Raw genomic sequence first — 16,171 nt, forward strand, 5'->3', positions numbered from 1 at the left:
CACACACACACACACACACACACACACACACACACACACACACACACACACACACACACACACACACACACACACACACACACACACACCAGAGAAGAGGCAGCCAGACACAAGCCGTTTGGAAACACCTTTTATTGGTTATCTTTAGCCATGAGGGCTGCAGCCGCCACACCACTCCAAGAGAAACCAAACCAAAAAGCCTAAAATATCATCCTCGCAACTTCCGCAGTCAAATAAATACTTTTCTCTCATCGCAACCATTAAATAAATATCTGTGACGCATCGGTAATATCAGCAACGGAAAAAAATAAGTGTGAAATGTATATTTAATATATATAATATATTCATTTAGATAGATTTCTATATATATATATATATATGTATATATATATATATGTCCATATATTCTCCTTAAATGATTTTACAACATACAAGATGCCAATTGTACCAAAGCAATACTTACTAATACAACATGGGGAAGTTTAGTGGTTAACTTGTAGCCTGCATACAGCACCCGAGAGGGTTGGTTGGTTGTTATTCTGCAGAAATGCATGTATAGTACAGTACCTACCTACACAAGGAGCCCTTCCCCTCAACACCTGACCACCTGGGAGATAGAGCTCTTCAGGGGGAGGACTGTAGAGGAGAGGACATACACCTGGGCCTTACACATTGGCCATGAAGTGTATGGGTGTGTATTTGTTTGTGTGTGTATTTGTGTTTGTGTGTGTGTATTTGTGAAATGAATCACAGAGCAAATAGTGAAGTTGAGGTACATCATAAAAGGTGTGGCACATAGTAAATGAACTTCTCCTCCACAGTGCAAAACCTCTAGAAGAATTGTTAGAAGTATTGACCAGGTCTGTGACTCAAGGTAAATGTTCACTATAATAGAAAATAATCATAGCAACATCAATCATAATACAAAGAGGAATACAATACATACATGTATACAATAACAGTCTGTATGTACATATAAAAATATAGCAAAGTAACTTCAACAAATAGGATGAGTGTGTGTGTTCATAGGTGAATACAAGCACACACGTGCACGCACATACAATCACACACACACACACACACACACACACACACACACACATGCTTGACACAGCGTGTTACTTTTCACATCCGGTTTGGATATGAGTACAGAAGACAACCAGACCCCCCCAGACTCAGTCCCTCAGTCCCTCCATCCCTCCTCGCCTGTTCTTCATCTCCCAATGTTGGAATGGTATGACCTCACTCCCACAGCTTCACTCACTCCAACATCAGTCCTTCTAACGGACAGTCACCCTGTCCACAACCTCCTCCTTCCCTTCCTTTTCTTTCCTCCCTTCTCCACTTCCACAGCTCTCTCCCACACTCGACTTTCCTCCATTCACCTCCATCCCTCCCTCCTTCCCCATTAGAAGCTATCATACAGCTAATTGCCTCCTCTCAGAGATCAACTCCCAGAGAAGGAGGACTGGAACCTATTAAGCGTCTGCATGCTTCCCAGCCGAAACAGTTTGGAATAGTGACTGAATATATTATGACAACATTTTTTGACGTTTTTGTTCGTTTTGGTCTTCGGCAAGGGTGTTTTCGGTTGTTCGAGCACACTAAACTTTTTCTCGAGACAAGCAGAAATCGGTACCCGAAGTCTAGGCCTCTTCATTGGTGATTAGACAACAGTAAGGATTGTTTGTGTATTCTGGCTACAGCGTCTCAGAATGGACAAACAGTACTATTGCTGCTTCTTTCTCATTTATCAAGTGATGGTCTTCTAATAGAGTATGTGAGCGCACTTGTTCAGTTTGACCTGCTGAACTGCCAACCTGAAGCACACTGACACCTTTACTTAGTCCATACAGTTAGTAGGAATGTAACTGGGAGGGAAGGGGTGCTAAGATGTGATGCTGGAAGGTGTTAGCTAGCCCCCCTCCACCCCCCAGTGGGGTCGGGGGGAGGACTTGCCTGAGGTTGATCAAACTGGCCAGAGGAATCTGTCAAGAAGAGGAAAGCCCTGACCATGCAAAATGCATAATGTGTTGTGGACGCAGTGGAAAGGATCTATAACGGATGTAAAATTTCTTATCTGGCTCCCTTCCTAAGCCTTATCTGGCTTACTGTCCATGCCCTATGATATCCCTCTGTATTGGGAATTTGGGGTAGCTCCATCTCTTTGGTGCACGGTAGACAGCAACGCTATCAGGATGGAGGGAGGAATAGAGGAGAGGGGAGGAAGGAATGGGTTAGGGGAGGCTGAGGGATGGGTACAGGCAGGTTAGGTGAGGAGGGGAGAGACAGGCGGTGAGGGGTCAGGGAAGTCTGGCGTCAGCCTGCCGCGGAGAGGAAACCTAAAAATAAAACAGGAGGCTTCTGCTGACAGCAAACATACACAGGCCCGACACACACTAACACAGGAGGGGACATGACACCCACACACACATACTCACATATACACTACATGACCAAAAGTATGTGACCACCTGCTCATCGAATATTTCATTCAAAATCATGGGTATTAATATGGAGATGGTCCCCCATGCAGGGACTTCCTTCCATTCAGACACAAGAGCATTAGTGAGGTCGGGTACTGAAGTTGGGTGATTAGGCCTGGCTAGCAGTCGGAATTTTAATTAATCCCAAAGGTGTTCATTGGGGTTGAGGTCAGGGCTCTGTGCAGGCCAGTCAAGTTCTTCCACACGATCTCGACAAACCATGTATGTATGGACCTCGCTTTGTGCATGGAGGGCATTGTCATGCTGAACCAGGAAAGGACCTTCCCCAAACTGTTGCCACAAAGTTGGAAGCACAGAATCATCTAGAATGTCATTGTATGCTGTAGCGTTATGATTTCCCTTCACTGGAATTAAGGGGCCTAGCTCAAACCATGAAAATCAGCCCCAGACCATTATTCCTCCTCTACCAAACTTTACAGTTGGCACTATGCATTGGGACAGGTAGCGTTCTCCTGGAATGCACCAAACCACATTCGTCCATCAGACTGACAGATGAGAAGCGTGATTCATCATTCCAGAGAACGCGTTTCCACTGTTCCAGAGTCCAATTGCGGCAAGCTTTACACCACTCCAACCAACGCTTGGCATTGCGCATGGTGATCTTAGGCTTGTGTGCGGCTGCTCAGCCATGGAAACCCACTTCATAAGTTCCTAACGAACAGTTCTTGTGCTGATGTTTCTTCCAGAAGCAGTTTGGAACTCGGTAGTGAGTGTTGCAACCGAGGACAGACACTTTTTTATGCGCTATGTGCTTCAGCACTTGGCGGTCCTGTTCTGTGAGCTTGTGTGGCCTACCACTTTGCGGCTGAGCTGTTGTTGCTCCTTTTCCACTTCACAATAACAGGACTTACAGTTGACCAGGGCAGCTGTAGTTGGGCAAAAATGTTACAAACTGGCATGTTGGAAAGGTGGCATCCAATGACAGTGCGATGTTGAAAGTCACTGAGCTCTTCAGTAAAGCCATTCTACTACCAATGTTTCTCTATGGAGATTGCATGGCTGTGTGCTCCATTTTATACACCTGTCAGCAACGGGTGTGCCTGAAATAGCCAAATCCACATATTTGAAGTGTTGTCCACATACTTTTGTATATATATATAGTGTATACTGTACATACACAGGTAAGAACACACACTTACACACAAAGATTTGTGCACATACACATGCTCGTGCAAGCAAGCACGCACACACACACACACGCACACACACACACACACACACACACACACACACACACACACACACACACACACACACACACACACACACACACACACACACACACACTGCCTGGTCATAAGGGAGGCCCCCAGGTTAGTCTGTTAGTTAGACAGCTGGGCAACACTACAGACGATTCACCTCTATATCTCACAGTGCTTTCCATATTAAATGAGCTTAATCACTTTAGATTCTCCGGGTACATCATGGTCCCTTTTTGGTGTGTCAAACAGTAATACATGTTTGTGTTTCAGAGTGTGTGTCTTTGATCCACCATTAGGAAAGGGTCTTTGCATCAGCCTCAGACAAAATGTCTGCCATGGCCGCTCGTTGCCACATCTTGTATGTCCATTCAGTGTGTCGGCTCCAGGATGCCTCTTCAGAGAGGGAGGGGAGGGAAGGAGGCCCACACCTGTAGACTCCCTGTAGACTCCCTGTAGACTCCCTGTAGACTCCCTGTAGACCACCCTGTAGACCACCCTGTCTCTGTCTCTGTCATGCCTGGAATACACATTTGCTAGAGACCCCTTTTATTTAATGGCCGTGTTAGGATTTGTACTAGTAGCTTGCTCACTGTACTCACATGTAACACATGGTCCGCTCTCTCTATCGCTCTACCTCACTCTCTCTCTACCTCTCTACCTGTGTCTCTCTCTATCGCTCTACCTCACTCTCTCTCTACCTGTGTCTCTCTCTATCGCTCTACCTCACTCTCTCGCTACCTCTCTACCTGTGTCTCTCTCTATCGCTCTACCTCACTGAAGAGGAAGTCCAATAAATAAATAGGTCAAGTCTAACAGAGCAACCCCCAGCCCATCACACAGCACAGTGAGGTTGGTCTGTTGAGTAACGGTCTGGTCGGCCAGGCAGGCGCACACAGAGAATAGCCACAGTACTATCTACAGTAGAGTGGCCCACACAGTAAGGGGAAGGTAGAGACTGCATGCCCACACAGTAAGGGAAAGGTAGAGACAGCATGCCCACACAGTAAGGGAAAGGTAGAGACAGTATGCCCACACAGTAAGGGGAAGGTAGAGACTGCATGCCCACACAGTAAGGGAAAGGTAGAGACAGTATGCCCACACAGTAAGGGGAAGGTAGAGACAGTATGCCCACACAGTAAGGGGAAGGTAGAGACTGCATGCCCACACAGTAAGGGAAAGGTAGAGACAGTATGCCCACACAGTAAGGGGAAGGTAGAGACAGTATGCCCACACAGTAAGGGGAAGGTAGAGACAGTATGCCCACACAGTAAGGGAAAGGTAGAGACAGTATGCCCACACAGTAAGGGGGAGGTAGAGACAGTATGCCCACACAGTAAGGGGAAGGTAGAGACAGTATGCCCACACAGTAAGGGAAAGGTAGAGACAGTATGCCCACACAGTAAGGGGAAGGTAGAGACAGTATGCCCACACAGTAAGGGGAAGGTAGAGACAGTATGCCCACACAGTAAGGGGAAGGTAGAGACAGTATGCCCACACAGTAAGGGGAAGGTAGAGACATATGCCCACACAGTAAGGAGAAGGTAGAGACATATGCCCACACAGTAAGGGAAAGGTAGAGACATATGCCCACACAGTAAGGGGAAGGTAGAGACATATGCCCACACAGTAAGGGGAAGGTAGAGACATATGCCCACACAGTAAGGGAAAAGGTAAGGGGAAGAGACAGTATGTCCACACAGTAAGGGGAAAGTAGAGACAGTATGTCCACACAGTAAGGGGAAGGTAGAGACTGCATGCCCACACAGTAAGGGGAAGGTAGAGACAGTATGCCCACACAGTAAGGGGAAGGTAGAGACAGTATGTCCACACAGTAAGGGGAAGGTAGAGACTGCATGCCCACACAGTAAGGGGAAGGTAGAGACAGTATGCCCACACAGTAAGGGGAAGGTAGAGACAGTATGTCCACACAGTAAGGGGAAGGTAGAGACTGCATGCCCACACAGTAAGGGGAAGGTAGAGACAGTATGCCCACACAGTAAGGGGAAGGTAGAGACTGCATGCCCACACAGTAACACAGTAAGGTTAAGTTTGGCAGTCAGTTCAGCAAAAAGCACCAGGCGGTTTCAGGTTTCGTCTCGAGTTTCCACACGTACAATACAGTTACAGTAAAGTACAGTAAGGCTTTTGGTCATTTCTCTTCAGGCAGGAGGAAAAGAAGAGGTATGGAAAGTATGTAAGGTGAAAGGTCACAGTAGGTAGATCACGACGGGCTGGGCGGGGCGATTGCATTGTCATGGCAATGTTGTCAAAGACTGCGTTGTCCAGGCGATGACTGACTCCAGGTGCACCACTGTCATACAGGCTTCTCCAGGGACTTGCTGCGGAAGGGGGCATGCCCGGGGTTGGGGTTGGAGGTGGAGATCTTGCGGCACACGGTGTTGGTGTTGCTGCAGCGGCAGCCAGGGCGGGTGGCTCGGTCGTGGGCCTGCTGGCACAGGGCGAGGCACAGTCTGGCAGGTGGGTAGCAGCAGAGACAGGGCAGGCACAGCGCCAGAAGGCCAATGGTACCCCAGCGAGCACAGGCGTGGGCGGGCGTGCAAGCACAGGGCCGGTCGGCACAGTTGTCCTCGTCGTCCTGAGCGGAGCAGTGGTAGAACAGGCCCTTAACGCAGCACAGACAGGTGCCGTACTCCACAGCACTCTGAGCAGAGCAGAGGCAGCGCTGCCTACAGACCCAGTAGGACGGCAGGCTCCGCGGAGCGCAGCACTCCTGACACTTACACCTCCCACAGTGCTCACAGATAAACAGGTGCAAGCCCAGGTCCTCTCCCTCCTCCAGGCCTTTACCTAGGGAAGCCTCAGGCTTGAGTTCTCCTTTAGGCTGGGAGCGCACCACTGAGGCCAGGCCAGAGTGGGAGGGCGTCAGACCCGCCAGGAGTCTCTGGTCGGAGGCAGCGCTGGTCCGGGACATGGCTGAGCTGGCTGTACTGGAGCGACTCAGATGGGTCAGGTGGGCGTGTTGCTGCTGGCTCTGGCTCCGGGGGAGAGGGGCGTGGGACGGGTACCCCTGAGAGTAACCATGAAGGTAACCTTGAGGGGGGTACCCATGGGTGATGGGGTAGCGGTCGTCGTGGGTGTAAAAGAAGCCAGAATGTGAGGTGTGGTCCAGGGCCACGGGGCGTTCCACATAGTCATTGCTGGCCCGGATGGAGCGAATCTGGTCCAGGGAGAGGACAGGCACCTGCTGGAGGTCCAGCCCATCCAGGTCCATCCTGACTGGGGCAGGGCCACGACCCAGGGGAGGGTCCATCCTTGAAGGAGGGGCACGAGGGAGGGGGATGGGGTCGGGACTGGGGCAGGGACGGGGGAGTCACACCTCTCACGGCACATCAGAGAGACCTGGAACAGAAGGAGAGATAGACATTTTAGAACACTTACATTTCATCCCAGAACACGTTAAGGAAACTCACACCTCTTTACCCCTAAAAGAAACCACATCAAACAGCTCATCACTCTTCCTTACTCTTTACCACTTACAACACATCTGGAAAGCCGGAAGTCAATGTACTTTTCACTTTCTCACAACTAATTTATGCAGACAGCTTCAATATTTGACTTCTCATGTTTGGTAAAACTGTACATGCAGTAGAGTGGACCTATACTGCAGTTCAGCAGACCTGACCTGAGCAACGTGACTGAGTTATATAAACTGGACACAAATAGACCCAATATCCACATAGGCAATATTATCAACATCATTATGAACATTGAACTGCTGTCACGCCCTGGTCGAAGTATTTTGTGTTTATCTTCATGTATTTGGTCAGGCCAGTGTGTGGCATGGGTTTTTGTATGTGGTGTGTATGTATTGGGATTGTAGCTTAGTGGGGTGTTCTAGATAAGTCTATGGCTGTCTGAAGTGGTTCTCAATCAGAGGCAGGTGTTTATCGTTGTCTCTGATTGGGAACCATATTTAGGCAGCCATATTCTTTTAATTTTTTGTGGGTGATTGTCCTTAGTGTCCTTGTTCCTGTCTCTGTGTTAGTTTACACTAGTATAGGCTGTTTCGGTTTTCGTTACGTTTATTGTTTTGTAGTGTTTGTATTTAGATTCGTGTTACGTTTGTTCATTAAACATGGATCGCAATCTACACGCTGCATTTTGGTCCGACTCTCCTTCACCACAAGAGAACCGTTACAACTGCACTGTTGGTTAAGGGCTTGTAAGTAAGCATTTCACTGTAAAGTTTACACTTGTTGTATTTGGCGCATGTGGCAATTAAAGTTTGATTTGATTTTGAAATTCTCTAGTGCTGAGAGTATAACTATTATCCAAGCAGGGTCAAAGAGAAAGTGATTAGTCTGGCCTGTAATTTAGCATCTGTTCCCCTACACAGCTCACTCTCTGGCTGCGTTGAGATACGCAGCCCAATTCTGATATTTATTTCACTAGTAGCTCTTTTGACCAATCACATCAGCTCTAAAAAAGATCTGATGTGATTGGTCAAAAGTCAAATTAGTGAAAAAAGATCAGAATTGAGCTGGCTGTGTAAACTCAGCCACACTCACACTCACTCACACACCCACTCACACCCACTCACTCACTCACACACTCGCTCTGAAGAAAGGAAGGGAATTGGATACGCCTGCCTGTCCGTCCGCCTATCCGAAGATATACAGAGATGAATTGGGGAAAACGTTGCAGTGTGTTAGTTGCTATGAGTGTCACCAAGGTCCTAGGTTGTCATTGTAGTAACCCAATCTGGGGTGTGGAAGGGAGAGAGAAATTGCCCCTGTTAAAAAGTTCCTTTTGTTTCAGCCTTATCCTCTACAAACAGGAACAACGTGGATATTGGAATGTAGATGGAAAACATTAGTATCCTGGGATTAACACAAACACATTGGCTTGTTTCATCACAGGGACATAATGTAGCAGGGAACGACTCCACATTCTGTGGACAATAACGTTTTTCATATTTTATTTGAATAATACAGTATGTGAGTTTTAGTAAAGATGTTGCACCTACAAAAATACCCTCTGAATATCTGCTACAAATCCTAATGACAACAGATGCAGCAGAATCTTCTGTTATGTGTTCAACAGGCTGTTACGTGCTTTATTCGATACCCTGATACATCTGGTTCTGATTTTTAGGTCCTTTTCCTCCTCTCCTCTTGTTGCACCCGTGCCAAATGGCCTGAGGGGATAGTTCCCTTCATTTCTCTGTGAGAGGCCAGCAAGCCCTCGCAGAGAATGAGACAAACAGAGAGAGAGACAGACAGAGAGGGAGGGAGGGAGACAGGAGCGTAATCAGAGTAATCAGGCCAAATGGAGAAGCATTTAAAGCAGAAAGCCAGATGAGCAGATTAGATGGAGGAGAGAGACGGGAGAGGACAGATGGAGGGATGGAAGGACAGACTGACAGCCAGGAACGGAAATCCATAGTCAGAAACAGCCATTAAGAATAGCAGAGTGAAGGGCGGTTGGATGTGGTTGGGTGGTGGAATGGGATGAGAGGTTGGTGCAATTTTTTTACCGTTTCCAATGTAAAATTATTAAATACTTTGTACTTATGAATTTATTTTTAATTTTTTTTGTGGCAGCCCACAGAATGTATATATTGTACATGAACCAGCCTTCCGGGGATCTGCCGTCAGAATTTCTGGCAACAATGCTCTCGCAAAAGGTACGATAAAATCCAACCTCACACACACATACTGTAGACAAAGACAGATTACACGTACACATGTCTTCACACACTGAAACAGACACACAAAAGTGCAGAGATACACACACACACACACACACACACACACACACACACACACACACAAACGTATGTCTACACACTCCCAGACACACCACCACCCCGCAGCCATACAGTGAAGATAAGGCCGGAAGCTCAGAATGCATTTCCAAATTAGATGGAGGGAAGGGAAGCCCTTCAGAGTAATCACTTCAAATGAAGCAGCACCCATCCACTACACAGCTATCAGACCATCTAATTGTTAAGAGAAGCCGGCTGCTTGACTCTTTCCATGACCTCATCATGTAGAGTCGTCCGGACCAGGGCAGGGTTCAGGCTATAAACGTGTGACCAAGCCCTTCACCGCTGAGCAAGAGATGGGCTCTTCTCTGGCTTGGACCACTCCCGATAAAATACAACTAAAAACATTTCAGCTGGTCTTGGTCTCCTCACAGATCTCATAAACCGTTCTAGGTCTGCGTCACAAGAGGATAGAGTGCAGGCTTTTGTTCCAACCCTACTATAACTCACCTGACTCTAGGGCTAACCAGGGTCCTGAGGAGCAGCTGATTAGCATAAGGTGTATTATAGTTGGGTTGGAACCAAACCCTGCAGCCAGGGGAGTATCCCCTGAGGAGTAAGATGGGCTAGCCCTGTTGTTGCTCTAGACTGACATCTGCTTTACTTCCTGTTAGATACATAACTCAATCTGCTCTGATCACACACAGTCCCGTGTGGCTCAGTTGGTAGAGCATGGCACTTCCAACACCAGGTTTGATTCCCACGGGCGACCAGTATGAACAAGTATGAAAATGTATGCACTCACTACTGTAAGTCGCTCTGGATAGGAGCATCTGCAAAAATGTAAATCACACAGACATTTTATCTCAAGTGTTAAACTTTCCGTTTTACTGTTTCATTTGTTTCTGCATTACACATTTATAACCCTTTATAACAGAACAGATATGCTTTCTGAGAGCGACAGCTGTGCGTGAATACTATTGACTCATTCAGTACGGCAATGTTTACATGTTGCATTTGGAGCAGCATTAGAATCCTTGGCTGTTCTTTCCCCCCACTTAAGGGGTCGGAAGCCCTGTCCTTGTGGGAGCTGTTGCCTTGGAAACCATGTTTGGGAAGTCAACTCCCACTACCCAGAATCCTTCCCTCTCCCCCTCCACCTACCCACCGGGCTCCGTCCCACCCTAACGCCACCAGCTGAGCAGGCCGACTGCTCTGTAAAGTGAGATGTAAGAGAGAATGCAGCCAGCCAGCCATCCCTCCATGTTCATCCCCTTCTCTCATCTAACCAGTGTGGATGCCAGAGGATCGATAACTGACACTCACAGGCTGTGGGTGGGGATGTGGATGGGGAATAGGATTGTGGCAGGAGCAGCGTATTGGGGCCAGGCTCAGTACAGTGGCTGGGGCTAGAGCAGGGGGTTAGGGAAGGGGGTTATAAGGCTGGGGTTAGGGCAGGGGTTGGGATTAGGGCAGGGGTTGGGATTAGGGTTGGGGTTAGGGACAGGACTGGGGTTAGGGCAGGGGTTAGGGGCTTGGGTTAGGGTTGGGGTTGGGGTTAGGGCTGGGGTTAGGATTAGGGGCTGGGGTTAGGGTTAGGGCAAGGGATGGGGTTAGGATTAGGGTTAGGGCAGGGGCTGGGGTTAGGGTTAGGGCAGCTGGGGAACATGGTGTCAGTACATAGTGAGAAAGCATAGATACAGCAACATGAGGAAAGGTAGAACAGCCCAGATCTGTTTCTACAATACAGCATCTAGCCAAGACATGGCTCCTCTCCTATACTTGGCTGAGTTATTTCTGCCTGCTGTATCTGCCTGGCTCTGGGAGGTCTGTTTTACGTGTCTGCTCCTGCTTTTATCATCTGGGTCGGATGCAAACCCAGAGGGACACAACACTCACTCCTTCCATGATATCAACAGCATTCACACTCCTTCCTCTCGCTCATCTGTTCATCCCTTCACCTCCTCCTTACTCTGTCGTTCTGTGTGTGCCCCTCACACAACTTTCAGGCCCTCAGATGGAAAAAAAATTAAATAAAATAATAATAATAATAATAATTAGGAGAAGGAATTCAAGACTTCGCCTTTCAGGTCTGGGCAGGAGGCACATCGATACAGGGGATGCAGGATAGATAGAGAGAGAGAGAGAGAGAAAGAGTGAGATAAAGAGAGAGAGAGAGAGAAACAAAGGAGAGTAAAAAAGACAAGGGGATTGAGAAAGAAGAGAGTGAAACAATTACATGACTAGAGAGAGAGTAGTGAGGGAGAGAGCAAGGCACAGAAGAGAGAGAGAGAGAGAGTGAGGGGGACGGTAAGCAAGAGGGCAAATGGGAATGAGAAAGTGAGAAAGAAAGCAAGGGAGATACTGTATATACATATACCTTCTGTACAAAACTATTTCCATGAGATAGACTGAGCAGGTGAATCCAGGTGAAAGGTATGGTCCCTTATTGATGTCACTTGTTAAATCCACTTCAATCAGTGTAGATGAGGGGAGGAGACAGTTTAAATAAGTATTTTTAAGCATATCGGTTTGTGTCAAGAACTGCAACGCTGCTGGGTCTTTCACTCTCAACAGTTTCCTGTGTGTATCAAGAACGGTCCATCACCCAAAGGATATCCAGCCAACTTGACACAACTGTGGGAAGCATTGGAGTCAACATGGCCCAGCATCCCTGTGGAATGCTTTTGACACCTTGTAGAGTCCATGCGGAGACGAATTGAGGCTGTTCTGATGGCAAAATGGGTTCAACTCAATATTAGGAAGGTGTTCTTTATGTTTTGTGCACTCAGTGTATTTAGAGAGAGAGAGGATAAGCGAGAGAGCTCAGGGCTGATGTTTACTGGGCCAGTCTGCCGTCAGAGGTAACCTGAAGACAGGGCCGTGCGCTAGGGGAGTATCAGTGGTGAGTTAGCCCTGCCTCGCTGCTCTGCCCTGGGGCTCTCTCTCTGCAGCCAGGGCCTGCTCCCCTGCTCCCCTGCCCTCCCTGGCACAGTAATCCAATCTGTGGCAGGAACAGGATGAGGACTAGAGAGAGCTGCACAGCACATATTACTCACAACAATCGCCACATAGGACCCTGCTCCTCTCAGCTCAGCTCAGTTAGAGAGGGAGGGAGAGGGACTCCAAAGCAACATCTGGAGTGCAAAACAGAAAGAGAGAGTGATGGCCTAGTGTTAATTTACTGTGTGTCTCTCACACACACACAAAGCCCCCACACACAGTGAGTCAAAATACTGGTTTGACTGCTGGACCAGTGTGGTATCATGGTGTTAATGGTGATGTGAATGGCTGAGGGTGGCAGATGACAACATGATGTTGAGCTATTTTTGCCCGTCGCCCTGGCCCTCCTCTCTTTATTCTCCGCTCTGATCTGATGGTATTGCTGATAACAGTGGAACAGTTCTCTTCTTCTCTCCCCTCATCTATCCTCTCCTCGCTCCCCTCCTCCTTCTCTCCCCTCATCTCTCCTCTTCCCCCCCCTCCTTTCTCTCCTCTTCTCGCCTCCTCGTCTCTCTTCTCTTCTCTCCCCTCCTCCTCTCAGCCCACAGCTTCCTACAGGGAATATGTCATTAGATATATCCATTTTCCAATCCTCTCTCTCTCTCTCTCTCTTCACACACACACACACACACACACACACACACACACACACACACACACACACACACACACACACACACACACACACACACAGCACACACACCTCACCCTCTTTCATTCCTCCCCTCCAGATTTGCATATTTGCAGTTGAGGCCTTCATTTGGGTTGGCACTTGATGGGTCGCAGACACGAAAACAACCCACCCACATTTGAATGGGGGCCCTGGCTATTTGTCTGCCTGTGTGTGTCTGTGTGTGTGTCTGGTTCCCCTGTGCGTGAGCTGTCAGGCAGCGGGACCCAGGGGCCACCCTCTGGCCCCTCCGGGAGTGCAGCAGGATTGAATGACAATAAACTGTATGAGATTCCGGATGTGCTGAATCCGACCCCCAGGAAGGACTGAAATAGACACTGCAGACCAGCAAGTCCGGGCAGGAGAGAGAGGGAGAGAGAGAAAGGGAGGTGAGAAGGAGGGAGGCACACAGAGAGATAGGAAGACCACATCAGAGAGAGAGAGAGAGAGAGAGAGCGCGAGAGAGAGAGAGTGATACTAATAAAGATAAAGTAGCAGATAGTGAACGTGAACAAAACGTGGAATGTGGGAGAGACTGGAAGTAGTTGGAGACAGTAAGAGATAAGAAAGACCGAAGGAGTTGAGGCATAGAGAGAAACCATGCGTTTGTGCGTGTGTGTGCGTTCACATGCATGTATGTATGTGTGTGTAGCCCACCATCTTGTGTAAGTAGGAGTAAGAAAGATAAGTCACCCCTCACATCACCCTGTCTGACACAGTGAGTGATTTCCCCTTTCCACTGTGGGCCAATGGTTCCAAACAGTAATACCAGTCATGCCACGCAACATCCTCTCTCTCTCACAACTTATACACACACTTGTGATACTTCACTTCTCTAAAAAAATGTTTTCAGCAACATTATAAAATAGGCAGAAACAAAAATCAAACTCAATTTGCAGATTCTTAAAAGCGTATTAGTTATTTAAACCTAATAATTTTGTATGTACGTATTTCACTTATATCAGCCCCTATTTCCAAACATTAAACCTTGGAACATGAAGAGATACATTTGTATGCATTTTACAACCAAACTTATACATAATTGTCAAATTCAATACTTTCCACAAGAGTATTCTTTCAAACAGCCACTCCTCTGGCCTGGTGTTAGAAAAAACCCTCTCCACTCATGCCATCCCTCTATCCCTCGTTCATCCATCCGCCCCTCCAGTCAGGCACAGCGGAGATGGGTATTGACATACAGTATCCGACCTTGAGAACAATCAATGGCAACCCCACATGTCCCTATCCCACTTACACACACACACACACCACACCAGTTAAACACACAACACTAAACTATCCCAGTTACAGTTTACACACCATCCCACTTACACACACCACATCAATTAAACACACCAAACCACTCTCCCAGTTAGACACAGCACACCAAACCACTCTCCCAGTTAGACACAGCACACCAAACCACTCTCCCAGTTAGACACAGCACACCAAACCACTCTCCCAGTTAGACACACCACACCAAACCACTCTCCAAGTTAGACACAGCAAAATAAACCAGTTACACAACATACCGGACCAAACCACACCACACCACTCTCCCAGTTAGACACACCACACCACACCACTCTCCCAGCAATATAAAGCTTTAAACAGTAGGGATAGCAAAGAACCTACAGAAAGTAGGCCACTTCAACACAGAGTTACATTTAATATAAAGAATACATGTGAGAGTCTGGTAAAAGCTCTTTGATCACCTGCTTTTAGTGTTTTTTTCTCATAAAATAGAGATGGGTGGGTTGGTACAGTATTTTGGGAGGGGGGTTGTTTTGTACCTACCTCTAAATGGGGGGAGATCCATGCTGCAGTGAAATGGGGCGTCTTGGGGTTGATGAGGGGGAGGGGCGGCTCTCTCAGTTCCGTGGGGCCACAGCGCCTTGAGTCCCCTCCGCAGTCTTTTCAGGAGCGTCCCTGGAGTGCAACCAATCCCACGCCTCCTAGGGTCATTCCCCGCAAAGATGAAGAAGCAACAACCCAGCCCTGACGACAATCAACCAATTGCCCAAATGACAAGCAGCCGTTCGACAATGCCTTGTCAGGGGCACAGCAGGGGCAGAGAGGTCTCTGGTCCACAGTGTGGAGACCAGAGGGCAGAGTGTCGTGAGAAATATCCCAGAGAACACAAGAAAAAGTAACAGCCAGGTCCTCCGCTTCAGAATTAACAAATAATTGTAATCTTAAAAAATAAGGAAAGCTTGTGAAAAAAGTTAACAAATAAAAGTGAAGGAGTTCCAATATCCCAGCAGTCAGGGAGATTGCAGTAGTATGGCTCTGTAGTTTTTCTCTCTCCTCTCGCTGAAAGCATAAAGACTGAATGCTGGATAGTCTCTCTCACTCTCTCTGTTCCTCTCCCCCTTGCTCTCTTGCTCCCTCTCTCTCTCTCTCTAGCTCTGTCTCTCACTCTAACTCTCTCGGGTCAGTCCTTCCTGTCTGTGCGTTTATCCTCTCATTCTCTGCGAGCCGAGAGTGTGTGTGTAAGTGAGTGCATGAGAGACACAGAGAGAGAGATGGAGGGAGGGAGGACGGGAGGGGGTTGGACATGAATGGTAGAGGGAAGCAGGGGAGGCTTCTGTTCAGCGTGGAGGTTACATGTTTGCTGCAGATAGTTAATGGCTAAGTGGCATCATCAGGCTGAAACTGAATCTCTCATTTGTTCTCCCTCAGGTACTGTTCCATATGAGTCTATGAGCAGAGCCTGTCGAAAGAGAGAGAGAGAGAGGTAACATAGAGAAGGGGAGAAAAAGGGAGAGAGTGAGCACAAGAAAGAGAGAGAAAAGAGAGAGAGAGAAAAAGACAGGAAGTGAGAGTGGGAGAAAAAAGGGAGACAGCGAGGAAGACCAAAAGAGCAGATGAGCAAGGGAGAAAAGGAAAATAAGGAGGTTGGAGGGGAATGCATAGAGAAGAGAGAGAGAGAGAGAGAGAGAGAGAGAGAGAGAGAGAGAGAGAGAGAGAGAGAGAGAGAGAGAGAGAGAGAGAGAGAGAGAGAGAGAGAGAGAGAGAGAGAGAGAGAGAGAGAGAGAGAGAGAGATAGAGAGAGAGAGAG

General features: G+C 47.8%; 2 protein-coding genes across 2 annotated transcripts; both read right to left on the bottom strand.

Moving 5' to 3' along the window:
* Nucleotides 1–4,476: 4,476 nt before the first annotated feature.
* Nucleotides 4,477–5,729, bottom strand: LOC121841379 (protein SON-like). Its single transcript, XM_042309193.1, has 2 exons — nt 5,428–5,729; nt 4,477–5,226 (listed from the first exon to the last, which is right to left on the bottom strand). Exons 1-2 carry the CDS (start codon nt 5,727–5,729, stop codon nt 4,542–4,544), a joined length of 987 nt encoding a protein of 328 aa, XP_042165127.1. The 3' UTR covers nt 4,477–4,541.
* Nucleotides 5,730–6,020: 291 nt separating this feature from the next.
* On the bottom strand, nt 6,021–15,907 carry LOC112228622 (protein sprouty homolog 3). The gene is made up of 2 exons (XM_024394089.2): nt 14,908–15,907; nt 6,021–7,069 (listed from the first exon to the last, which is right to left on the bottom strand). The coding sequence occupies exon 2, from the start codon at nt 6,978–6,980 to the stop codon at nt 6,024–6,026; it is 957 nt and encodes a 318-aa protein (XP_024249857.1). The 5' UTR covers nt 6,981–7,069; nt 14,908–15,907; the 3' UTR covers nt 6,021–6,023.
* Nucleotides 15,908–16,171: the final 264 nt, after the last annotated feature.

The sequence above is a fragment of the Oncorhynchus tshawytscha genome, linkage group LG30 (genome assembly GCF_018296145.1).
Source record: "Oncorhynchus tshawytscha isolate Ot180627B linkage group LG30, Otsh_v2.0, whole genome shotgun sequence".
In the NCBI taxonomy this organism is placed as follows: Eukaryota; Metazoa; Chordata; class Actinopteri; order Salmoniformes; family Salmonidae; genus Oncorhynchus; species Oncorhynchus tshawytscha.

Coding starts and splice junctions, on each gene's coding strand:
- LOC121841379 (XM_042309193.1), bottom strand. CDS start 5,729: ATGCAGTCTCTACCTTCCCCTTACTGTGTGGGCATACTGTCTCTACCT. Junction 5,227..5,427: donor CCTTACTGTGTGGACATACT/GTCTCTACTTTC, acceptor GTGTGGGCATAT/GTCTCTACCTTCCCCTTACT.
- LOC112228622 (XM_024394089.2), bottom strand. CDS start 6,980: ATGGACCCTCCCCTGGGTCGTGGCCCTGCCCCAGTCAGGATGGACCTG.